We start from the raw sequence: 26,953 nt of genomic DNA, 5'->3' as shown, positions 1-26,953 counted from the left end.
TCATGTTACATGTATTGCCATGATGAATTGCCTGACGAATGTGATAAACTCATCCCTTTCTCTATTCACTGCTGCAACATTAAACAACTTTCATATGGACAGACACTTCATGCAGTAGTTATGGAGACTGATTTGTCTGCTAAAGGCACTAAATAATGAAGTGGTTATAGTAATTAGGATAATAATGTCAAAGACTACAACAAAAAGCATGACGCATTTAACAGTACGAAACCTTAGACTAATGAAAGACATGCAAAGGGAAAAGAAGGAAGAACTCACAGGAAATCTGGCAGTAGGAGGAGGAGGAGAGAAGGGAAGAGGAGGAGCAGGAGGAGCAGTCAATCAAGTAGTCAGGTTTTCAGGCGGGCAGGAGTTTTTTCAGGGCTAACAGCAAACCAATCATCCTGACAAAAGGCGCAATTCATACTCACTTTGGCGCTTGTATTCCTCCTCCTCCTCCTCCTCCTCCTCCTCCTATCACTCCACTTCCTCCTCCTACCCCCGCCGCATTCGCTCCAGCTGACGCAGATGCCTTTCGGACCAGTCGGTACTGCATTTCAGCGGCGGCAGCGCTCGAGTAAGAAAGCGATTTGCCCAGAGGCGGGGGGTGCGGGGAGCGGGGAGGGTGAGTCGTGGAGGTGGAGGAGGAGCCCAGAGGGGTGTCAGTGGATCGAGTGCGGTAGGGATAAGCGTGGTGGGGTGGTGCATGGGGAGCAGCAAAGCGAGGAGGGCGGGATGTAGAGGAAGAGGAGGATGAGTGGTGGTGGTGATGGCCGTGGTGGTGGTGATGGTGGTGGTGGTGGTGGTGATGATGGTGTGGGGGAGGAGGCGCAGAGGATGATGGAGGTGCCGAGGCCTGATTGCCAGGTAGAGGGTGAGCCCCAGATTGGAGCTCGCTCAACAGTCGCTCCCTCTCTGGAGGAGGCGGTGGGGAGGAAGACGTGGAGGAGGAGGAGCGATGGAGGTAGGAGTGGTGGTGGTGGTGGTGGGAGGAGTGGTGGTAGTGATGGGGTGACTTGGAGGACTGGGAGTGCATCTCAGCATCTCTCTGCTGTGACGACTGGAAGGGGGAGCTGTAGCCGCCTGCTGCTGGTGTGCAGGGTCTCCCTGAGGAAACTTCAGGTGCTGCTGAAGCAACAACCACCCCTTTGTCGAAATCCTCCCCACCTGCCAGTAAGCTGTCGTAGGACAGGCTACCATTGCGGGACGGGTGGTGAGGCGGGGGTGTCTGATTGGCTAAGCTCTTGAAGCTGGCTGAGTTGGTGGTTGCCTCAGAGACGTGGACGGCGCCTGCTGAGGTGTGTGTGGAGCTGGAAGACCGCGACGTCACTGCTGACAGGACCGTAGGGTCGGAGAAGGAGGGGTACGAGCGTCCGCCAAGGGAATAGCCAGGGATTCCCCCTCCCCCCACCTCTCTCCTCCCCTCCCTCCTCTCCCCACCTCCTCCCTCACCCACTCGATCAGATGAAGTGTCCCTACGGTCCAAGCTGGGCTGGGAGCGGAAACCTGGCTGCTGGCTGGCCTGAAGGAGGGAGGAGGTGGAGGAAGAGGAGTCCCTGGCACTGCCAACACTCTCCCCTCGGCTCAACTGGAGGAGGCAGGGGGAGGAAGAGAAAGAGGAAGGAAGGTAGAGGAGAGAAGGGGCAACAGAGGGGAAAAGAAACAACAAGAAGCTGAGCAAATTAGAGTGAGAACTCAATCTGTTGTTGATATCCTTACACAATAGTTCAACTGTTGCTTTAGCTAATATTTCCATCACAATTAAGACACAATATTCCTCGAGTTAAAAAAAAAACTAGTGTTCAAACTTAAATGGAACAGAAAAAATGTCAGAGTTCATTGTGTTGGTACTTTTATAGACAATGGGGCTGTTTCCACTACCGCCCAATACCCTGAATGAGACGGGTCTCACTCGCCGAAACAACCCTAATTTAAATACGAGTCGTCCAGAGTGGACTTTAGTCGGGACTTTTTTCTCCCCTGAGAACCGCCTGGTTACTGATTGGATAGATCGCTAAGCGGAATGTGACGTAGTACTCTCCACGACAACAACACACACCATTTGTAAAAACCGGTGAAGCAGTGTTGCCAACTTAGTGACTTTGTTGCTAAATTTAGCGACTTTTCAGACCCCCTTAGCGACTATTTTTCAGGAAAGCAACTGGAGACAAATCCAGCAACTTTTCTGATGTTATTGGAGAGTCGTTCTTACGAGCTGCGGGGCCGGTCGAAGCAGCACAGTCCTCCTGCAGCAGTCTCTCCCAGCTGCAGAGCTGGAGGGTATGTTAACCCCTTCCAGTCCAGTCTGCAAATTCCTAATAGGCTAACAGTTAGCTCTGTAGCAGTACAGTGTGTATGTGCTGCTGCTAACGATCAAAAACCAAACGTCACCTCTGGAGTCTCTTAATCCCTCTGGAGGCTAACTTGTAATGGAGACACGCAGAGTGAGTGGACTTTTGAGAGGGTGTGGCCTGAGACTTTCCCGGTGGCCATTTTCCCCCCTAGTGGAAACAGGGCTAATAGCCCCTAGCAGACTGCCGTTTCAAGCCACAATGTTTACGCCTCTTGAAGCTGAATGTCAAACAGTGGGACAACGTGATCACAGCTCTGTACCACCTTTGGCAGTAGTAACAGAGGCGTTACAGGGGCGAGACTTTTCGAGGTGGGAACAATGTGAACCGGTGGAGCCAGCAATATAGAAAATATGTGACATACGTTATTTGTGCAACCAACGAGTCTCTCACTTGAGTCCTACAGTAATCGAATCATGTTAAGGGAATTGCAGAATAACTTTGAGTCTGTAGAATCTCTACAGCGAGAAACAGCACAACATGCAGTTATTCCGCCATCATTGTTTTGAATGCACTCGTCGCTGCCGTCGCTTATTTGACATGACTGCTGCTGCTCTATTACACGCCACTACCGTCTCCTCCCACTCTGTTCCACAACGCTCCATGGCAAGGTGAATGGACGTCAATATTATGCTGTTACGTAATTAGTATGAATATCCTAAGGTAATGCTGGCACTTTTGCAGGAATGCAGAATGAAAAGGGCTAATGTTTGTTACTGAATTTCAAATGTATATACACTTCCTCCAATACCTCTAAAAGCCCACAATACAGGAGAAGAGGAGACGTTGATCTTTGTCTTTCTGAGTCATCAGGGAATGTCTTCTCAAACCACAGAAACCAAGTCAGGTGACAGCAACATGAAACCTCAGAATTAGATTTAATAAGATACTTGCAGGACAGAAGTGAAACAGATGATTGAGGTGAATTTGAGCTTTTAACGTTTCTGAGCTATAGGAGAACAACTTCTTTTTACAAACTCTGCTGAGAATCTACAGGAAAAAGGAAAAGAAGAAGAATCAAAACCATACTTTTACAGAGTGCTGGGTCGACAGGAAGGAAGATATGGAACAGACATGGGTAGAGTACTAAGTAGAATGAACTTATCTGTAACAGTCCGGATGTACACTAGGGGTGGGCGATATGGCCCTACAAGATTATCACGATATTTCAGAGTATTTTTGCGACAACGATATACTTGACGATATTAAAAAATAATATATAAATAAACAAAAATTGTCCAACAAAATAAAAATCAACCATAAATCTAAATGTAGTGTAAATTGCAAATCTCAACAGTTGCCAAACACAAAAATTTTACTGTTGACTCTTGAGCATTAGCAAATAATAAAAATAACCATCTAGGGGGTCCGGGGGCCCCCCAGGAGAAAATTTTGTACATTTTATAGTACAGTGTGATCAATCTCATCTCTCTCTCAGACTATAGCGGGCCGCCACAATCTAGGTCATTAATGGAAAATCCTAATACCACTACGTCAAGAAGAATGAATGTTGACAATATCATATGCATTTTTTTTTACCCCTAAAAAAATTATACCGGTATAATCGTGAACGATATGATATGGCACACCCCTAATGTACACCCAAACAATCCTTTGATTTGAACTTAAAGCGACTCTCTCTATACGCCTGATATCTTCATTCTGTCCAAGCTGTAATGACAAGACAGATGAAACTAGTCTGTAATCACTTTAAATGTATTTAAGCAGTACTCCACCCATGTCCAAAGAAGGGGAAACAGAGAGGGGCAGGAAACAAAGTGAAGATAAGAAAGGAAATAATGCATTCAGAACAATCACTTACTGATACTGATCAACAGAAAGCCACTGAGAAACCAAACCGACGACCAACAGGAAATAAAAAGGAAAAACAAACAAAAATGGAGATGCATTAGACTGAAATCAAAGAGACAAAAGAAGCAGAGACAAGGACAAATGCTCCGAAACACATACATAAGAGTCAGGCAATTTTAAATATGAGTGCCCTCCCCATCATTACTCCTAGGCTTATAGTTAGTGTGGTGTAAAAAATGTCTGTAGATTTTACGGTGAAAAACTGCTAAACCATGACAGTAAAAGACCGTAAAATGATAAATGGGTTAATTCAGTTTCAGTAACAACGAAACACCGTAAATGTATAAATCAGCCAAGACAGTATTTTTTTAATTAAAAAAAATATATATACATTACCCCACTGTTAAATACACTGTAATATTTATTTAATGTAATATATGTATACAAGCCACCACTGTAATTTTTGCATTTATCTTTTGTAAAAAATACTTTTTCTCACTGTTAAATGTACTAAACACCATATCTCTAACAAAAATATACTGTAATATTTAATGGTAAAATCTTTAATTTATCAGCTTATAGAGTATTTTCTTGTCAATTATATGGCAGAACAGCATTTCATTTGATGGAAAAACTTTTTATTTTTTATGGTAAAATATGGAATAAAATGGCAATCTTAAACGTGAAATCAACAGTGCTGATATCATTTTACCGTAATATTAGAAAAAGTTGCACCATATTTATTACGGTAAAGTTCTGGCAACCACAGCTGCTGGTTTTTTACTGTAAAAACAGATTAAAGCCAATGGTGTTTCTCATTAATTATTTTTCACCAAATATGTAAACCATAAAAATAGGATTATTATCTTTACCACTGCCAAACGAAAGGGCATCATAACTGTATCCCCACACCAACATGTCCACAGAACACTAATATTTCCATCATATAATATAAGGCATCCTGTTTCAATTAATAACTCATCAGGTTTTCTTGTCCAGGACAACAAGCTCCATGCTGCCTGGCCCTTATTCCCCATTTGGAGAATTCATCTCAGACCCTGTTACTCACTGTGGTGTGATTTTAATTATCATTTCGATATTGCCCTGAATTCAGCTGATAAAACTTCTATGTATAGCATTTTCGCTCCTTCTTGATACTTTTGGTTTCACTCGGTTTGTACAGGAACCCACTAACTCCAGTATAAATATCCTTGGTATAATTTGTGTCCTGAAAAAAATCCATGGATTTTCAAAATTGTAATTTTACTCTGTTGCTTATTCTGTAAAAACAATGGGCCTCATTCACGAACCGTTCTTAAGAACAAATTTGTTCTTAAGTCCTACTTACGAAGATTTTACGAAGATTGTGGCATTCATGAATTTTTTTCCTATCCAGGATTTTTCTTAGGTAAGAACAAATCCTAGGAACACTCAGGAGTACTCTTAAGCACATTTCAGTGCTGACATGTTGGCACGGTTGTGTTGTCTTCTTTTGTTAAGTTCACTAAAATACATTACAGTGACATTTCCCTCATATTTATGTATTTATTTATTCATTTCATTTTTCATTTTAATTAAATTAAATGTGCCAACGCTTTAACATGAATCACGTAGATGGGAAATCATGCAGTCCATTAGTGATACAGTTTGATTTCACAGAAATGTGATTGACTTGGAATTACTGTACATTGTGTTGTTTAAGTGTTCCCTTTATTTTTTTGAGCAGTGTATATACAGTCATGGAAAGAATTATTAGAACATCGTTTCTTCAATTTCTTGTTCATTTTAATGCCTCCACTGCACGCGTTACTGCCTCCCAGGCCTCCTTTTTGTTTGTGTTGTTGCAACCTGCACTAAGGCTGCTAAATATAATTTTCTTCCTCCAAGTGATCTCCTGCAGCAGAACTTCTAGTTCTGAACTGTTAAAGCTTTTTTTTCTTTTTACCTGTGCTCCAACAGATTTAGGCTTTGCTTTAGGCATTCTGTTGCTGTTTCCTCTGTGTGGAGTCTACACACGGCCCTGCAGTCCTTTTTATGGGCATTAATGGGCGGTTACCTATGCTAATCCTATGTTAATTTGACTCACCTGGCACGTGCGCTACATTTACGAGGAGATGGCATTCATCAATTTAAGAACACGGCTGCGAACAATTCAGCGGCTTAAGAACACGTTGATGAATCTGACGTAGGGTCATCTTAAAATCTTCTTAAGAAGGACTTTAGAAAGAATCTGAGAAGATTCTTAAGAAGATATTGGTGAATGAGGCCCAATATCTATTGCACTTCTGAAAATCTTCCTCTGTTGCTTGTCCTGAGTTTTTATTCTTTTTCTTTCCATTTTTAAAGGTTTTGTTCTGGAGTTATCTTAAGTGAGGGTCAAAGGACAGACGTTGTCATATGTTGTACAGATTATAAAGCCCTCTTAGGCTAATTTTTCATTGTGATTTTGAGCTACAAAAATTGACCCAAAATGGCTGTCCTACATCACCTGTCTCTCCTGCATGTTTTTGTGTGCATTACCTGGTTGGCGTAAGCGTGTGTGAGCGCTGTGTGGTTCTTGCCAGGGCTGTAGTTGGGCCTGTATTTGTACATGGTGGGGGTGGGAGGGGCTTTGTTCAGCAGACTGCACTCTGAAAGGGAAGACAGAGAACAAAAAAAAATCACTGTGAAGTCAATGTTTCGTGTTTTACAACCAGAGGTTACGACAAAGTCCATCTGCGCACAGCTGGTGACAGTCAGAGCTGGTGTATGAAGTTAGAGAGCATTACCCTCTGTATTTCCTCTGGTGATTCCAGGGTAGCGGAGTTCTGGTTTAGGAGGAGGAGGTGGCTCTGCATCACATGACTGGCTCTCCATCATTTCCAGACTGGACTTTGACTGAATAGAATAGAGACAGAAAGTCAAGGAATTACTTACTAAATTACTATTACTTAATAAAGGTCTTATTATCACTGGATATAATGTATGTACAGTTGCAAGAAAAAGTATGCGAATAGACACACACAATGTGCTTAACCTAATACCACACAAGCAATTAGAACATTTCATGTTTTTATTGAACATATCCATTAAACATTCAAGGGATGGTGGAAAAAGTAAGTGAACCCTTGATTTAATAACTGGTCGAACCTCCTTTAGCAGCAATAACCTCAACCAAACACTTCTGATAGCTGCTGATCAGAACGTTCAGGAGGAATTTTGGACCATTCTTGCTTTCAGAATTGCTTCAACTCAGACATATGGAAATGATGTCTGGTGTGAACGGCTCTCTGGAGGTATCGGTATCAGTTGGATTGAGGTCTGGGCTCCGACTGGGACTCTCCAAAAGGTGGATTTACCTATTGGAAGTCATTCTGAAGTAGATTTACTTTATTTTTTAGGGTCATTGTCCTGCTGCATCAGCCAACTTCTACTGATGATCAGCTGGCAGACAGACACCCTGACATTAACCTGTAGAATACCTTGATAAAACTGGGAATACATTTTCCCCTCAATGATAGTAAGAGGTCCAGGCCCTGAGGCAGCAAAACAGCCCCAAGTCATGATGCTCCTCCATCATACTTCACTGTTGGGATGATGTTCTCATGTTGGAAAGCAGGGTCCTTTTTACACCATATGTAGTGCTGCATGTTCTTCATGAACAGTGCCACCTTAGTTCCATCAGTCCACTAAACATTTTCCCAGTAGTGTTGTTGAGTGTCACGTTGCTCTTTGGTAAACTTCAGGCAGCAGTGTTTCTTTGGAAAGCAGCAGCCTCCTCCATGGTGTCCTGCCATGGACACCATGCCTGTTCATTCAAAATGTGTTGGTAGACTAGAGTTGACTAAGAGTTTTCCCTCAATAACCTCAGAATTATTGCTAATTAGTAGGAAGTAAGGAAGTTGTTGTATATGAGTTAAGATCTTAATATGCTTTTCTGAAATTGCTCATGCCAATATGACAAAGCTAGAATAAAAAAATGAAAACAAGGATCAATATCCGATATTTCCCTTTTGTTTTCCTTTAAGATGGAGCAATGAAAAAAGTTTATATGGCTTAATGTTACATCACTCTACAAAGTGACCCACTTTGTAGAGTAATGATTGACATTACAATCCACCAATCCTCATCCAGTCATCCAAAAGGAGCCACCAGTCACGTCAAAGGTCTGGAGAAGGTGGCTATTTGCCATTTTCCCAATGTGGTGCATCTCCACCGTCACTGCAATATTTCTACAAACCTAGATTTCTGCATAATCAAAAATGACAAATTGAATATACACTCTGGTATTGAATATATGAATGTGAATATATGTATTGAAACAGTTTTTAAAACCTGGATAAGCCTAAAAGCAAACTTACAGAAAGCAAAGTACAGATTTGAAACTTGAAGTTTGAAAATTAGAAACATTTGAGCTTCAGCCTTACATGACATTACCTACAGAAAAAGCAATTATTTTCTTTATCTCATGATCAAATTAAAAAATGATGATAAAACTGCGGTATTTATGGCACTATGAGAACCCATTCTGCTGTTCATACCCGGTGCAGGTCTCCCTGTATGCCGTTGTCCAGGATCTTTGCAGCCAGTTGGGCCTCTGTCAGCTGTGGCCGCAGAAAGGGAGGCTGCACACACACACTCTGCACACACTTCTTTCTGCCCAGATACCTGGAGAGAGCACATCATATAGACCAAGCGCTTCACAACTGCACTGTTGTTACAAGCTTTGTTTTGAATGGACTGGCAACATTAACTGAGTCTTGAAATATGCTGTTCATCATCAGTGCAGTTTTCAATATGAAATCCTTGCAGATGTTCCTAACAATCCATTTTACTCCCCAAATGATGGTATTCGAATGTTTTATGTCTATGTAACTTTTGTTGTGCAGTGGAGCACGTTGATGGCCTTTGGGGACAGACAAGCATTTGTAAGGCTGTAATGTGTTCAATCATGAACAGACGACCACTGAAACTAATAGGTTAACCCATTTAGGCCTAAAACGCCTGGAAAGGAAATACCTGTAAAACCTCTGGGCGATTTTAAAATAACCCCCTAAAACCTGAAGTTGTTCCGGAAATTCAACAGAATTGTCAACGTCTACTAAAAAATAGATTTTTCAGCCTCTGTAGCAGATGGAAATGAAATTCAAAAAGTATTTGAGAGCTTATACCTGTGGCTTTCATGAGAAGTTAAGTTTATTTTATTTTTTTTAAATCAACGTGTTGCATTGCGACACTCCCACATGTATTCTGATGCATTTCATTGGCCAAGAGACCGAAAATAGGTGGAAAAAAATACAAATACTACAAAACGACGTATCCACTTTCCCAGCTTTAATAGTAGAATAACGCAACAGCGCCCCTGGTTTTAATGGTAGAAATGCGGTAATGCTTTCCCGGCTTTAATGGGTTAAAAAGTTAAAATTCTTACCTGGGTGCCTGTGAGCTGCAGAGGACATGAGAGACATTCTTCCAACAGCCATTGGTGAAAGGGTTAACACCTCCTCTGAACTTCCCTGTTACCTGAAAAATAAAAAGAGAACAAAAGAGGCATTCAAAATATGAGGGAGGATGAATAAAGTATAAAGTGTTGTTTATCGAGTCACTTGTTTCAAAAATTTAAAAATAAATACGGGATGGCATGGACTCCAAATCTGTCCTAAATAACATCACTGCTACTGAAATCTTTTTAATATGTATCTGTAAGTAGAGGTGACAGGTCATTTAGTGATGGTGGAAAAAGTAGCTCCTAGCAGAACTGTAGAATTAGTGGCAGTTACTGTGCAACTTAGAAATTAATATAATTCTGGACAAATGACAAAAAATGGTTGTTGTTGTTATTTATCATTACCCAATTTAAGGCCAGTTTTGGGAAATCATAGTTTTAAAAATGGTATTTTTTTAAATTGTGGTTGGTTACTGCTATGTGGGGCTTGCTCAGCAGAACAAATATAGCTACCGAGAGAACATGTATGTGCCTAGTAGGATTATCATATTGTATGTAAAATGTGAAACAGCACATTGTCAAAATGTAAAATTGTGTAAATGTCTGGTTTTGCCCACCATTTTCCCTCCAACTAATGCTTTTATTTATAAGATGTCTTACTGTACATATTCAAATATCAACTAGAGAAGACACAGGGCATTTCTGAAGAAAATGCAGTGTGAATGCTGGAATTTGAAAGCCAATGTTGTACTGAATTACTGCTTTTCAAATGTTGAATAATTCCCAAAATGTTTGAGAAATGTGGACATTGTACAGTGTGAATTGAGTTTCTAACTAAAAGACTTTCAAAATGCTTTAAAGAATCCTGAAAATGTCTAAGTCCTGTCTAAGTCCTTTGTGTGTGTGTGTGTGTGTGTGTGTGTGTGTGTGTCAAACACTACTAATAGGTTATCACAATCAGCTTGCTTTTGTGAATGTACAGAATGACACTTATAGCATCAGACATATAGACCCCTTCATGTTCATGAATGGTAAATGGAGTGCACTTATATGGCGATTTTATCCAAAGCACTTTACACTACACACTACGCTCATTCACCCATTCACACACACATTTATACTGGTGGCTGAGGCTACCAGGGCACAACATGCCACATGCCACACAGCAAAAAAGGTGTGTCTGAAAACAAGATAAAAACACTAAATCTGAGGGAAATGATCTTGCTGCATGGACAGATAATTTCACTTGACAAGATTAAGATTACTAAATCTAGAAACATGTTGAACACTTAAAATAAGAAATCAACACTTTTCTTGCAGTGCACCATTGGGAATTCATTCACACACTGATGAACGCAGCATCGGGAGCCATTTGGGATTCAGTATCTTGCCCAAGGATACTTCGACATGTAGGCTGCCATGGTCGGGGATCGAACCACCAACCATCCGATCAATGTATAGCTGCTCTACCAACTGAGCCACAGCCGATAGCCCATAGCCAATAACTATAACAGATGTCATGTTATAGTTATTGGTAGTATCATGTCACTCTTGTGCACTTGCTTTTACATAAAGTGTTCACAAAGAATAGGAATAAGACTAGCATGGACATTCACATAGCAATATGGTCTTAGTGGGGGCCATTTTCATGTGTACCATTGCCATAACAACCCATTGTAGCAGGCTTCTTCTGTATAAACCCATTTGTGGCAAGTTGCAGACTCACTGAGGTTTTGCAGTCATGACTAAACAAGCAGTCACGTAGCATGAATCATGGGGAGCCATTTGCTAAATGAGTCAAATTGAACAACTGAACACTTAATTTACACAAATGTGTGTGTTATGTCAAACATTTGGGCATGGAAGCAATTCTAACTTGCTTCCATGCCCAACTGTCTATCTGCTTTCTCCATACATTTCTGGTCTTGATAGGAGTTCCTGTTACTTTCCTTACAGAGCCAAATGCAAAAGTCAATTTTATTCCTCGACTACCTTGTTTAAAAGAGCACACATTTTCCTACATTTTAGCCGAAAATTACATATGACGAGTGAAAATAGTGCAAAGGATTTTTTCCCTGTAAGATTTTTATTGAGTCCCCCATTCAACCTCTGAACAGTCCATTCAAAACACATTAATGTAAATCTGAAAAAGCATTTAACTAAGCTTCAAAGAAGTTTGAATATTTGAAAAAAACCAAAGACAGTTGAAAGGTGATTTACACCCATATAACTATATAAAGATGTGGAACATTTTGAAGTTTGAATGTTGTTAAAAGTTGAAGCTGAAGAATGAGTAGATAGCAGTTGAAAATGCATTAAAACAACATTCCATCTATTCATGTTTGAATAAAGTTTCTACATTTGGAAATAGTTGAATGACTAAACACACAACGAAATAAATGAGTTTCTCACCTGTTCATTGGTTGTCCTGCCTCTGGCCACAAGCACTATGTGGAAGCCAGTGAGGCCAGCAACAGGGATGAAGAAGAGACCTGCAACACACATTACTGCCAGCCTGAGAGCACCAGGGGGGTCAAGGAAAAAGTTAAGAGGCCAGATTAAACAGACAGAAAATTGCCCTGCCCTATTTTGATTTAGCCAACAATGTGCAACTATAAACTGGACTAAAACAATGTGTTTAAGGTTAACCTTCAAGCAAAAAAAGGGCAAGCTTCATCACTTGTCTCAGAATTGTGGGTGCAGTCCTGCACACCCTCCAAGGAACTGAAATAAGTCATCAAAAAGAACCTGGTGAAGCCAAGCAGGAGCTTCAGTCCACATTAGGGTTGCACAATTAATCAAATTTTAATTGTGATCACGATTTTGGCCACCACGATTAAATTAACCTGATCGGCGATATTTCCATTTTAAAATGCGGCTCTCCTGCATATCTAATCAAGCACTTTCTACACCAGTAGTCCACCAACCACCAGGGGGCGGGGCCGTTTTTTCCGCTAAAAAAGCCTGGTTGCTGATTGGATAGAACACTAAGCAGGATGTGACGTAGTACTCGACGCCACAATAACACGCGGTATTTGTAAAAGCCGGCGAAGCGGTGTTGCCAACTTAGCAACTTTGTTGCTATTTTTAGCGACTTTTCAGACCCCCTTAGCGACTATTTTTCAAAAAAGCGACTGGCGACAAATCCAGCGACTTTTTCTGGTGTTACTGGAGACTTTTGAGGACTCGTTCTTACTCTTCTTAACGAGTCATGGGTCGTTAAGAAGAGTAAGAACGAGTTGAAGTCCTCCTGCAGCAGTCTTTCCCAGCTGCAGAGCCGGAGGGGATGTTAACCCCTTAGCGTCCAGTCTGCAAATTGCTAACAGGCTAAGAGTTATCTCTGTAGCAGTACAGTGTGTATGTGCTGCTGCTACAGGAGGTGTTAGCTTAAACTCTGTGCACAGACTAAAAACTGTTCCTATTGTATACAGATGTTTTCCCCAACGTGACAAATAATTGTGATTATTAATGGTGATTACAATATTGATCAAAATAATCGTGATTATCATTTTGGCCATAATCGTGCAGCCCTAGTCCACATCATAACTTATCAGTATTCCCAATCTTACAATGGATAGGACAGCAATACATGGGAAAGATACGTGACGATGGCGTGCAGGCGGTCAATGTTCTGCCGATGGTAGAGGATAAAGAGCAGCCCAAATCCGAACACCGCCATGATGTGAGCTGTCAGAGACAGGAGGAAGAGGAAGAAGTAGCGGTAGTTCCTCCTGCCGATACAGTTGTTCACCCAAGGACAATGGTGGTCAAAGTCCTAGATTATGGAGGGTTAAAAGACACCGCTAAGAAATAGTTCTGGTATTTGTTTGCACTTCATAGCATGAAAACAGTTATTATTAAGTGTTTTGTCATTCAATACTTTCTCATTCAGCATCTGCAATTAACATTCAATTTCAATACACACATTGGATGAGCCTACGAAGACAAAGATGGAGAATTTTTTTTATATCTGACTAGCTATTATTTTGTGTGATTTTCACTTAGGGGTGTACTCACTTTTGTTGCCAGCAGTTTAGACAGTTTTGGCTGTGCATTGAGTTATTATGAGAGGACAGTAAATTTAACACTGTTATACAAGCTGAAGACATGACACTTTGATACACTGCTAAGTAGTCAGTGTACAGTGTTGTCTCATGAAAAGATATAATAAAATATTTACAAAAATTTGAGGAGTGTACTCACTTGTGAGATACAGTAAATACATCAGGGATGTCCCAAGTCGGTCTGAAAGACTGTAAATGTTTTTAATGGGCTGGTATCTGCTGTATATAGCCTGATACATTTTGATCGTTATTGACTCAAATGCACTTTGGTGTTGGCTGTCACAGTAATGTAATCCTTTAAGTGAGTCGGGAGAAAACACAATTTCTTTGTGTCTGTTACAGAAACATTTTGCGGCTGTAATAGGCATCTCAAGTGCTACTGCTGGCTGCAGTTGAGCATTTGATAATCCGAAGAAAGTTCTCACCTACATTAATTCCCTCAGTTAGGTTGATGCATTTTGCATTACATATTCACATTAGGGGTGGGCGATATGGCCCTAAAAGATTATCACGATATTTCAGAGTATTTTCGCGATAACGATATTCTTGACGATATTAAAAAATACTGAAAAATATATAGAAAATTATTTTTTAGCCTGTATAAATAAGTAAAAATTGTACAACAAAATACAAATCAATCATAAATCTAAATGTAGTGTAAATTGCAAATCTCAACAGTTGCCAAATACAAAAAAATTACTTACTTGAGTATTAGCGAATAATAATAAAAAATAACCTTCTAGGGGGTCTGTACATTTTATAGTACAATGTGATCAATCTCGTCCACTTTGAGAGCTAAATGTGAGCAAACACCTCACAAACACATCATTGCCTATTTTAATTAATTATTGTAAAGGAGAATAAAGGTTATTCTATGTTTTATTTAAGGCATCTTATTTTGACAGTCTTCTTGTAATTTCTGTGGTGGATTCTGTGCTCTTATTTTGAAAGCTGCATTTGTATAGCGACAGGAAGTAATAGTAGCTTTTTGTGATTAAAACAACTTTAATTGTTAGCTAATGTTAGCTCGCGGCTAACGAACGGCACAATGCAACAGTGTGTTTGGACCGTTTGGACCTCTGACAGGACAAGTTGATAGTATTAAGATCGGCTCACGCACACACAGACGCACAGAGAGAGAGTGGGGACGGGACTGACACATTACAGACAGGTAGGTGCTTGTTTTGAAGCGCAGTGGGAGGGCAGCTCGGTATATTCAGTGCGTGTGTGTGAATGCGTGCGCATGTCTCGGAGGAGGACAGAGAGGTGGGTCGGGGTTTTGACTGACTGACGGGTGACAGACACTGCTGAGCAGAGACACAACGCAAAATAACTTTATATTATAAATAGTTAGCGCAGCACAAGAGACTCTGGCGGGCCGCCAAGGTCTAGGTAATTAATAGGAAATCCTTATGCCACTATGTCAAGAAGTAGGGCATGTTGCCAATATCGTGATATGCATTTTTTTTACCCATAAAAAAAAATATACCGGTATAATCGTGAACGATACGATATGGCACACCCCTAATTCACATGGCCAGACAGCTGTCAGCCTATAAATTCATGTTCAACAGAAAATGCTTGAGACTGCAAGTTGGCTCATTTACCCCTCTCTCTCTTTGTTTTTTTTTTCTCTTTTTAATTTTGTTTTATTAAACAGGTGGCCTTCAACTGCTTAGACTCCAATATGCAATATGAAAACTTGAGCAGTTTTTTCCCCCCTCCACCCCTCCTTGTAGAAACTGATAATGTAATAAATTACAGATAATGTAATAACCCCAATAATTATTGGTAAAAAGTGTATTACATTATTGGGAAATGCACTTTATTACATTGGGAAGTTATTACATTATCAGGTTGTATTAAATTTTCAATGGACTCAAGTGCAGATTTTTATTACATTATCGGGGTTATTATAATATCAGGAATTTATTACATTATCAGGTTCTACAGTCCTTTTTTTCATTTATACAGAGACTGTACATGAATAATGTCCTAATTCATTCTATGTAAAAGGTGAATGGGTAAGTGTGAGCACACCTCGACACAGTTGTCGCAGACAGAGCAGTGGGAGCAGCGTGGCGGTCTGTAGAAGCGGCAGGTTGAACACCACTTCATTCTGACCTGGATCCCTCTGATCTCCACCGTCTTGTAGAGGGGAGCACGGAAATCATCCTCCTTATCCTCATCCTCCTCAGCTGCAGGGGCAGAAACAGAAGACACACGGTGACATACAACAAATCAGAATATGCATACTGTTTTTGTTGACCTATTCAAATTCATCACCCTAACAGCTAACAAGGGTTTAGCACATTTTTTCCCAATAAAACCTTAGCTCTAGAAAGGTTCACATACTCAATTTTTACATAACACTAAAGAAACTTGGTGAGATTGGAAGAAACTGTTCTGTATAGTGGCCAGAAACTTCCAGAGGAGAGTATTCCAAATTCTTAACCTGTAATTATTTCTCAATTCAGACAAGACCCCATATTGAATAATGATATTCTCAAGAGCCAGAAATATTGCAGATGATGGTCTACATATCAACACTTAAACAGGATACAGTAATGAAAGGGTTTCAGAATACAAATATCTGGGCATCTGGTTAGATCACAAACTCACATTTAAATTTCATATTGACATACATGCAAGAAAAATAAAACAAAAAATTGGATACGAAACAAACTTCCCTTCGTTCTGTAGGAAACAGATCATTCAGGTTATCTTTTTATCAGTTCTGGATTATTCTGATTTTATCTATAGACATGCTTCTGCCTCCACTCTCACTCCACTGGACTCTGTTTATCACTCTGCACTCCCATTCATCACTGGTGACAGTTACTCCAGCCATCATTGCATATTGTAAAACAAGGTGGGATGGACCTTTATCTGTGAAACGAGATATAGATTGGTTCCTTTTATAAAGTCTTGATAGGCAACATGACACCAAGCCTCAGCACTTTACTAAACTGGTCACATAGTAATTATCCAACACGCTCAAGTGATGGTGTTCTGTCTGTTGTTGTTTGTTCTTTCATTATGTTTTTTTTCCTGTGCTCTCGACATCATTGAGGCCACATCAGGTCTCGCGATCGCCGGCCGCCTCCCAAAAGAACCCAGGACAAAGAGGCCGCTGGTTATGCGAGGGGGCGTGGCCAAGTTAAGGGAGCGGGGCAAGGTGACACCAATGAAATAGGACCAGTGTGGCGAGTGCAACGACACCTCTGAAAAGAGTGTATGGCAAATGGCTGATGAGTTTTTAAAGGGGGTGTGGCTAGCAAAAATGGGCGAAGCAAAGAAATTTGGCTGTGTCTTCTAAGTACACTGACACCTCATACAAGTTTGTAGAAAAATGGGCGTGGACAATCAAAAGGGGCGGGGTAATGGATCAACAGTTAAACAGGGACGCTCTGCTGAGTACACAGACACCTCATACAAGTCTCTACGACAAACTGTTCATTCGTTATGAAGGGGGCGTGGTTAAAGCATAATGGGCGGCACTTTGTGAAATATTTTATGTAGAACTGTTCAGTGATGGACCCTCATCATGAAGGAGAAGTTTGAGGCAGATTAGACACGTATGGTCAAATTCTACAGTCTTGTGTTTTATGAAAAAACAGCATATTTTGCCGCAATGCCACTCCCACATAGTGTGATGGTCGGTAGAGCTTTTAATAACTTTTGATCGCAAAGGCCTTATGATGGCACTGACCTAGTCTGAAGTGGATCAGATCAAATCTGTAGGAGGAGTTCATTCAAGTATGGGGCGTGGAAATGGAACGCCACTTTCGATCCAAGATGTCCGACTTCTTGTTCGTTTTTGGGTATGACTTCTTGAGACTTTTCGGTGCGTCTTCCCATGATACATGTATGTACGAAATTTCGTGTCTCTAAGACAAACCTGTGCCAGGGGCCAGGCCCATTTCTGAGACCAATAAGATACAGAAATTTTCACTGGGATTGAATTATGTTACAACTTTGGTGAGTGTGATAAAGCCCCTTAAAATGTGATTAATTTGCTGTTATAATAATAGACGGACCCATTACAATAGGTTCCTCGCCCCGTTAGTGATCAGGCCCTAATTAAAAAGTTTGCGTCTGGGGGGATTGGAGACCACAGCCAATCACCTTCTCCACAGAGCAAATTAAATGCTGCAGTCTACCCTTGTCCTTGGTGGTGGCAGCAAGGTACCAGGTGGTGATGGAGGAGGTGAGGGTGGACTCTATCACAGTGTAGAAGTGCACCACCATAGGCTTTGGCAGGTGGAACTAGTTATTGCAGGACGTATATCCTCTGCTGTGCTTTTCTGATGAGCGAGCTAATGTTCAGCTTCCACTTGGTGAGGTGAGGTGCCAGGTGAGTTTGATGCCCAGGGAGCAGAAGGCTTCCACAGTTTCAACTGGGGAGTCACACTGGGTGATGGGAGCAGGTGGGGATGTGTTCTTCCTAAAATCCAGAACCATCTCCTCCGTCATTAGAGCTCCAGGTTGTTTGAACTCCCATCTGGCACCTGTAGGCAGTCTCATCCCCCCCAGAGATGAGTCCAGTGGCCGCTCGCTGCGCAGGTTCTGCTGACGGTAGTGAAACAATGATCCGAAATATTCTCCTCTCTGGTCGGACATTTAATTAACTGTCTGTGGTTTTAACAAAGGTAACAGCAGTCATGAACTCATGAACCCAAATACAGAGGACGGTTACTAACAAGTCCGGGTTTGTTCGCTCCACACACAGTACCAGGTGGGCTGTGCGTCGTGTACGTTGGCCTTCAGCAGAATGTAAACACTGACCAGTATGTGGCAGATCATGGGGGAATAGAAAAGTTAACAGTTTAGGAGAAACAGGAGAACAGACTGTCGCATGACTACACCAGCCACTGTTAGTGTAAAAACTAAGGCCAGGACTTTAACGCGTTAAGATTAATTAATTAAACAAAAATTAACGTGTTAAAAAAATTGACACATTTTAATCGCAACGTTTCTCACTGGATGAGTTTCAGGTGGACCGATTATACTGGAGCACCAACTAGCGTTCATGAGTTCAGACAACAACAAACCACAGTGAACATGAAGACAGAAGCTGATGAGAGTGCTTTGGTTGGCCCCGTGGATGATGGGACATTTAGTTACAAAAAAACAACGGATGGAAGCGTCGATAAGAGCATGGTTGTGTTGCTATGCAACAAGGAATTCACATGTCACCGCAGCACATCCAGTCTCAAGAATCACCTCAATGCAAAACATATAGCAGCTAGCGGCTAGTGTGGTAGCTAGCGTGGATTGTGTTTTACTTAAAAAACCAAAGTATTATAGTTTACAGAAGGTCTACCTACCAATAGGCTACCTGAATTTCTGAAATGTACTATATTTCTAAATATGCTATTGCTACACTTAATGGCAAAAATTGCACTGGTCTGTCGGACTTGAACAAAAATAAACAATATTTTTGTTGCTTAAGCTTATGTATTCAGTCATTATTCAATGGTATACTAAAAATCCATGTGAAAAAAATTACTTCTCACTGTTCTCAGATCAAATATTTATATGCGATTAATTTCGGTTAATTAATTACAAAGCCTCTAATTATTTAGATTAATTTTTTTAATCGAGTCCCGGCCCTAGTAAAAACACATTCCTCCACCTTTCAATTTGCAGGAGAGCTCGTTGAGGTGAACAGCTGGAAGCGCTGAAAGAGTTGCACAAGCTTACTGGCCCTTTTTCCACTTCTGCAGCATTTCACACCTTTGCCCTCACCTCCAGTTTCAACATTTGTGGCTTCCTCTCGGGTGATCACATTTAAAATCAAATCAACCCAAACCAAACTGAATTGTCAACTTCTGCACTTGATGGACAATGATCCACCAAGTTTTCAATCTTTTCGATGCTGTTAAAATGAAAACAGGAGTTTGGAGGCTGTAACAAGGGAACATTCCTGTGTGTGGATAAGCAAGAAATGCATACACTTTAAAAAATTAAGCCAAAATGCAAACTTGACATTTCAGGACAACAATAATATCAACATACTCAAGACAGGACTTTGTCGATATCCCATGAACATCACGTTCAGTTTATTCAACAATCCATGCACTCACCTCTCGGGAAGATGCCGGGGTCCATGAATGTGGCCATACAGAAGTTAGCCAAAACAAACAAGAAGATGACTCCATTGTAGATGGGCACAGCTACTGAGAAACGCTCTGAAAGCCATGGACACCTGAAACATGAACAGAGACAGTGGCTGATGCTCAAAGGAAAAACAAGACAAGGAAAGAAGTGGTTTTTTTTCACATATTTGGACATATGGATATTTAATATCAATTTCAACAATACTGAGAGATTCAAGTAATACAACTAAACAATTTAAACTGAATAAATTATATTTTAAAACCTTCTGTAAAATATAATTTAAAAAAAATGAAATTTCTGGTGGGGAATAAATTAGGACACCCCCACATTTATTCCTACTTAAAATGGCTAAAATCACACACAGGTGTATCACATTAGGTGCACATGATTAGAACATCGTTACTCAGCATTTTGAAGGAGGCTTGCCCTATTTAAACCTCAGACATTTAGTTTGGTGTGCTGCTGACTGTTGAAGTGAGAGTGAAGACCATGGTGAGATCAAAAGAGCTGTCTGAGGCCTTCAGAAAGAAGATTGTAGCAGCTAGTGAGTCTGGTAAGGGATTTAAAATCTCCAAAGAATTTGACATCAACCATTCCACTGTCCGGAAAATAATCTATAAGTGGAGGACATTCAAAACAACTGCCAACATGCCCAGGTCTGGCTGTCCAAGCAAGTTCACCCGGAGAGCAGACCGCAAGATGCTGAAATTAGTCACCAAAGACCCTAAAATGTCATTACGGGACCTACAGCAGGCTCTTGCTACTGTTGATGTGAAAGTGCCCCTACAATCAGAGAGAGACTACACAAGTTTAACTTTCATGGGAGGTGTGCAAGGAGGAAACCATTGCTCTCTAAGAAAAACATAAAGGCCAGAATGAAGTTTGCCAGCGAGAACATAGACAAAGACCATGACTTCTGGAATAATATTCTTTGGACAGATGAGTCCAAAATTGAATTATTTGGACACCAGAACAGAAGACATATTTGGCCTAAACCAAATACAGCATTCCAGAAAAAGAACCTCATACCAACTTTGAAGCATGGAGGTGGAAGTGTCATGGTTTGGGGATGCTTTGCTGCAGCAGGACCTGGCCAGCTCACCGTCATAGAATCCACCATGAATTCTACCGTGTATCAGAGAGTGCTTGAGGAACATGTGAGACCATCTGTGAAAAAGTTAACGCTGAAGAGGAACTGGACATACCAGAAAATCCACCAGGGACTGGCTGGAAACTAAGAAATGGAGAGTCGTGGAATGGCCGAGCCAAAGCCCAGATCTTAATCCCATTGAGATGCTGTGGGGTGACTTGAAACGGGCTGTACATGCAAGAAACCCCTCAAACATCTCACAGCTGAAAGAATTTGTTGAAGAGTGGGGCAAACTTTCCTCAGACCGATGTCAGAGACTGGTAGATGGCTGCAAGAAGCGTCTCACTGAAGTTATTTCAGCCAAAGGGGGTAATACTAGCTATTAGGGGGTAGGGTGTCCTAACTTTTTCCTCAGTTAAAATATGCATTTTTGTTGTTATCTTTTGTTTAATGAGTAAATCAAGGTTATTTTTTGTTGTTTATCTGCAATTAAATCATATTCTTTCCCAGAGATAAATAAAAACAAGATTAGACATCAGTATGTTAACATTTCTTAATAAAGAACTGAATATTTAATGGGGTGTCCTAATTTTTTCACATGACTGTATATGGTCCAAATAGAATGACAATACAAGGCAGTTGGAAGAAAAGTTGCGGGGATATGTTTTGGTCCTTTTACAGAGTATTATTATTATTAGTAGTAGTAGTAGTAGTAGGATCATTATTAACATTATCATAATTATTATAATGATAATACTTATTAATAATAATAATAATAATAATAATAATAATTTCACCCAATTCTTGTTTGGTTAGGTCTTAGACTGATATCTATTTCATGTGTTACACCAAAAATGAAGGGGGTCCAGGGTATTGCTCCCCATATGTGGATAACTGGGAGTTGTGTTGATAGGACTGCAGATAGATTTGCATTAACCTGGATTTAGAGTTGGTTTAACATTCTATGGAGCTGTTATTACATGTTCGTAGGCTCAAACCTGTTGGCTGGCATTTTCAGCTATTTTTTCTTTTTATCAACAAATGTCATGGAAAGACCAAACCAAAACATTTGTTAGTTTGTCCCTCAGTAGTCTTACTGCCTAACTGAAACAGATCTATGAAAAATGGTTTACACCTTAAATGCAATGCAAATCAATTTGGTCAGCTGGTCATTTTACTTTTAGAAAAAATGCTCAAACAGAAATAAATAGTCACTTTGATAGGATTTTTTTTCAGTGGCGGATAAATCCAAATTTGGTGTTGTAGTGAGTATTTGTGACGGTATATGTGGGACTGAGTAAAAAATAAACTAGAGTATGTGTGTTCATGTTAATGAAGGAACAAATGTGTGACTCATTGATGTGTCATTAACAACAAAGGGCAGAAGCGATATCAGGCTGTCATACACACAGATACATTTATCAATGGTTTGGGTCTTTTCATACGATTTGCTGACAAAAATTTTTATTACTATACATATTGTTTTTCCCCAAAGCATTGGCACCTTTTCAGGTTTGGAGACTCCTTTACAGTTTACAGCTACATACCTATACAAGATAAATAAATTAATACAATTAAAAAAGAACCAACCCAAATTTCCATTGGTTACCATTGGTACGACTGTTTGTGTCCAAGTCACGTGACTTTCAAGGTTCCGGCGGTCAGAACAAAAAACATGGACAGTTGTCTAATTTTTACTGGAAAAAAAATCTATATTTTGACTTGTTTCTGCATAAAAATGGAATTTGATTACATTTCTAGCGGGAAATATATGTTTTATTTCCTAAATATTCACTCAGTGAATGTACATAATCACTTTGTGGCGAAGATCTCGCCAGAAAAAGACGATCCGCTGTATTTTATTTTGAAATCTCCCTGATCCTCTGTGTATTTAACGGATCAAACCTTCGCCCATTACATGTCTTGTGTCTGAGGTTGATTTGCTGATCAACATATTATTCTGTTGTAGCGGGAGACACTAATGTTAACAAAGTGATGACTTATGATCTACAAGTTACGAGCCACGATAAAGTCCTCCTCTCGCTTGCTGACACCAGAGCGGGAGAGAGTTTAGGATATGCTGAAAAAATAAAAAATCCCCCATTGAACAAGACAATATTTAAAGTCTGATGCCAAAAATGTGATTGACATCCCCTCAAAACCCTGGAAAGCCACTAATTAAGTATTTCCAACTTCCAATTTTAGGGGAAACCCTGTTTTATTAAAAAAACTACAACTCCCTAGACCTCAGCATACTTGTTGTAGTTCTTCCGTTTTAGGGTTGTGAAAACCTATTTCTACCCAATACATGGAATATCACACACTGTCTAATAAATAATTATACTGCATGTATATTATCTATGCTAAAAAAAACAACAATGTTTGTTTAATGAAGATATTTTAACTAAAACAAGAGAGCAGAGTCCGGGGCATTTACAGTGAAGCGCGATTCAATGAGATCGCACTTCCGGTAGGATCGCACAACACATCCGGTAGATTACAAAATAAAACAGCGGACAAACGTAGGTTGTAACTCGTAGATCATAAGTCGTCACTTTGTTAACATTAGTGTCTCCCGCTGCAACAGAATAATATGTTGATCAGCAAATCAACCTCAGACACAAGGCATGTAATGGGCGAAGGTTTGATCCGTTAAATACACAGAGGATCAGGGAGATTTCAAAATAAAACACAGTGGATCGTCTTTTTCTGGTGAGATCTTCGCCACAAAGTGATTATGTACATTCACTGAGTGAATATTTAGAAAATAAAACATATATTTCTCGCTAGAAATGTAATCAAAATCCATTTTTATGCAGAAACAAAGTCAAAATATTGATTTTTTTTCACTAAAAATGAGAGAACTGTCCACCATGATTTTTGTTCTGACTGCCGGAACCAATAGGACAAAATACCAGGTTGGGATATGACATTAACTTGCATTGTAGCGAAATCCGTGTCAGTTTCACAGAAATTTGAGTGATTCCGTGGTTATTCCACGGATTTTGAGTTAAGCAAATCTGTGGCTATTTCACAGATTTCTGTGAGACCAGGTTGCACGCAACACAAGTGTGGATAAGCGGTTAATGATAATAAATGAATGAATGAATTAGGTCACTTAATAAGATTGTAAGAAAATAAGAAGAAGTGTAAGAGTTACTGCAGGGATACGAACACCAACAGACTCCGGGAGAAAAACTGGATGATAGGCATTTGTCAGAGTGACAGATGTTGGCCTATTTTCATCCCACTAATCTGAAGCATAGAGCTGAAAGTACACGCGTACACACACACACACACACACACGCACACACGCACACCCTAACTATATATATATATATATATTTGGGGTAAGGGTGTAGAACATGAATTGGAATGTGCCTTGTGCACATCTTGCTTAGATCATTGAATGTTTTGATTCTCCCTTTCCTCTCATTTCCTGTCATGATTCTACTGTTGCTGTAAAATAAGGTCCAAAACATGATAAGCTCTAATATTATTGGTTGAGCGTGGATTGTACAATTTTACTCATGATTACCTGCTACTTCCCTTTGGCTACAAACACCATAACTGCAGGGGAGAGTACAAATATAAAATAATAATCAATTATTACATATTTTTGTTCGAGTTTGACTAGGTTTCATATGGTTATGTGGTTGTAAGGGCATATTGTAGATATTGCATTAGCCAGGAAGTGATGGCGCACTTGCTAGCCATCGATTGGCTTACGTGGTTGAGTGACGTGAAGGGGTGTGTTCAGCAGTGGACCGCCCTGAGATATGTAGACACTGCTTTACTGAGCAGAAGTGTCAGCCCAGTGTGAAGACTGAATTGGGTAAAGACCTGTAAAGTCCATCTGTGCGAGTCCACCAAGCAAGGACACTGACTGTAAATCACTTTTTACTTATTTTCTACTCACTCAAGAAACGTGCTATGAAAACATCCCTGTCATTCATCCATCCATCCATCCATCCATTCTCGTCCGCTTATCCGGGGCCGGGTCGCTGGGGCAGCAGGATAAGCAGGGCATTCCAGGTGCCCCTCTCCCCAGCCAAAACGTCCAGCTCCTCCTGGGGGACCCCGAGGCGTTCCCAGGCCAGGTGAGAGGCAGAATCCCTCCACCATGTTGGACGTGCCCGGAACACCTCTAATAGGAGGCGCCCGGGAGGATTCTTACCAGATGCCCAAACCACCTCAGCTGGCTCCTTTCGATGCGAAGGAGCAGCGGCTCTACTCCAAGCTTCCTCCGGATGTCTGAGCTCCTCACCCTATCTCTAAGGCTGAGCCCAGCCACCCTACAGAGGAAGCTCATTTCGGCCGCTTGTATCCGCGATCTTGTTCTTTCGGTCACTACCTAAAGCTCATGACCATAGGTGAGGGTTGGAACGTAGATGGATCGGTAAATCGAGAGCTAGGGTGCCAACTGGAGGACTTCTTTGTAGAGCTTGACATGCCACTCTCGGCCCTCCCTGATGAGCTTTTGACTTCCTGTTTCTTCTGTCATCCTTTGACCTCAAACAGGTCGCCACCCTTCCTACTCATAAAGCGAGCAATACACTGGATCTGATCTTGACTCGCAAATGCTCCACAGCAAACTTGACTGTTATCCTCACCCTACATCTATCTGACCACTTCTTTATTAAATTCATGGTCTCTCTGCTGGAGAACACTCAAGTTCCTCCTAAATGGGTCTTTTTTTGTCAAAGGTTCTGACCCTTACATCAACCCAGCTCTCAAACGAGATCTTGACCAGCCTGCCTCCTCCTAAGGAATTTTCATCACCTGCTGTTAACGAGGCCACAGACACTCTCTACCTCCATCCTCTAACATCCAAACCTGCTCGTGACCCCCCCTCAACGTTGCCACCCTCATCAAATTCAAAGCCTTGTCTCTTGCCTACAAAATAGCAACAGGCACAGCTCAAACTCCTTTGTTCAGGTCCACAAACCCTCCCACCCACTACGCTCTTCTAGTGAAAAACGTCTGGCTCCTCTGCCACTGAAGGGTTCATCCGTTTTTCACAATCAAGGTATCCATGACACACAAGTGCATTCAACAGCTTCTTGAAATCTAAAGGTGCTTGGTGATACTTTATTACATTATTGGTAAAAAAAAAAAAAAGTGTATTACATTATTGGGAAATGCACTTTATTACATTATCTGGAATTTATTACATTATCAGGTTCTACGCATCCATTTGCCATATTAGCAAGCTATTTAAATCGTCACCTATATTAGCATAATATAGCACCAGCATATTTATCTATAATTAATCTTAAGTAATCCTAAAAAGAGTTATCATAGTTTAGATTTGGTCAAATTTTATAATAGCAGGATATATTTTATATAGTACAAGTACTCTTAGTGGCATAGCAATGTTATAATAGTGTAATGGTTAAGTACATTGCAATCTATTTCATTTTAAACCACGGGACGCCAGTTCGCATCCCTGCCGCCGCACTCTTGCTCTTAACAAGAGATGATGGGTAAATAGGCCAAATAATTAGTAGTAGGTGAAGGTAATACACTGCATTACACGCACCAATGTTATCCTCAAATCACTATCATCTTAGTTTTGGTATTTTACTGACTATTTATTGACCTCTTCTGACCTTACTGGAGTCAAAGAAGACAGCCAGCCTTTCCTTCTCTCTAGACATAACATCAGGTCTCACAGCAACTTTGAAGATGATCTCCAACATGTAAAGTGAATTTTGAATATTAATTCTGTATTGACTATGTGTTCCATTATTAGTATTTTACACTGTAGTATTGTTACTTTTACTTAAAGGATATGAGCTTATTCCACCACTGGCAGAGATAAGCCGACTAGTGTAAAATAACATCACATAATGGGCTGGTATTCTTCATGTCCTGCCTAGTTTCACCAACCAGCCAAACTAATCACCAGCTGCCACTGATACAAGTTGAAGTCTTTTGATAAATTGTTAATCAAAGAATATCGATTAATGCAGCTTAAAGGATCTTACAGAGCTGAACTAGCAAGGGTGTCAAATCACCACCAATCCAATCAAGCAAACTCAATTGTATATGTACAAAGAACCATTATTATATATATATATATATA

At 40.5% G+C, this 26,953-nt stretch overlaps 1 protein-coding gene across 1 annotated transcript in view; it reads right to left on the bottom strand.

Annotated features, from left to right (window-relative positions):
- The window catches only part of zdhhc5a (zinc finger DHHC-type palmitoyltransferase 5a), a 55,896-nt gene that overhangs the window by 13,037 nt on the left and 15,906 nt on the right, over positions 1 to 26,953 (bottom strand). Inside the window, exons 3-11 of the mRNA XM_059334415.1 lie at positions 19,742 to 19,863; positions 15,693 to 15,850; positions 13,191 to 13,363; positions 12,001 to 12,103; positions 9,574 to 9,665; positions 8,684 to 8,810; positions 6,932 to 7,040; positions 6,684 to 6,793; positions 432 to 1,588 (exon numbers count right to left, since the gene is read on the bottom strand). Of these exons, the coding sequence (XP_059190398.1) occupies positions 432 to 1,588; positions 6,684 to 6,793; positions 6,932 to 7,040; positions 8,684 to 8,810; positions 9,574 to 9,665; positions 12,001 to 12,103; positions 13,191 to 13,363; positions 15,693 to 15,850; positions 19,742 to 19,863 (2,151 nt within the window). The remainder of the gene's footprint in view (positions 1 to 431; positions 1,589 to 6,683; positions 6,794 to 6,931; positions 7,041 to 8,683; positions 8,811 to 9,573; positions 9,666 to 12,000; positions 12,104 to 13,190; positions 13,364 to 15,692; positions 15,851 to 19,741; positions 19,864 to 26,953) is intronic.

Source organism: Centropristis striata, chromosome 1, assembly GCF_030273125.1.
Source record: "Centropristis striata isolate RG_2023a ecotype Rhode Island chromosome 1, C.striata_1.0, whole genome shotgun sequence".
NCBI lineage: Eukaryota > Metazoa > Chordata > Actinopteri > Perciformes > Serranidae > Centropristis > Centropristis striata.
This window is presented reverse-complemented; position numbering and strand designations above follow the sequence as displayed.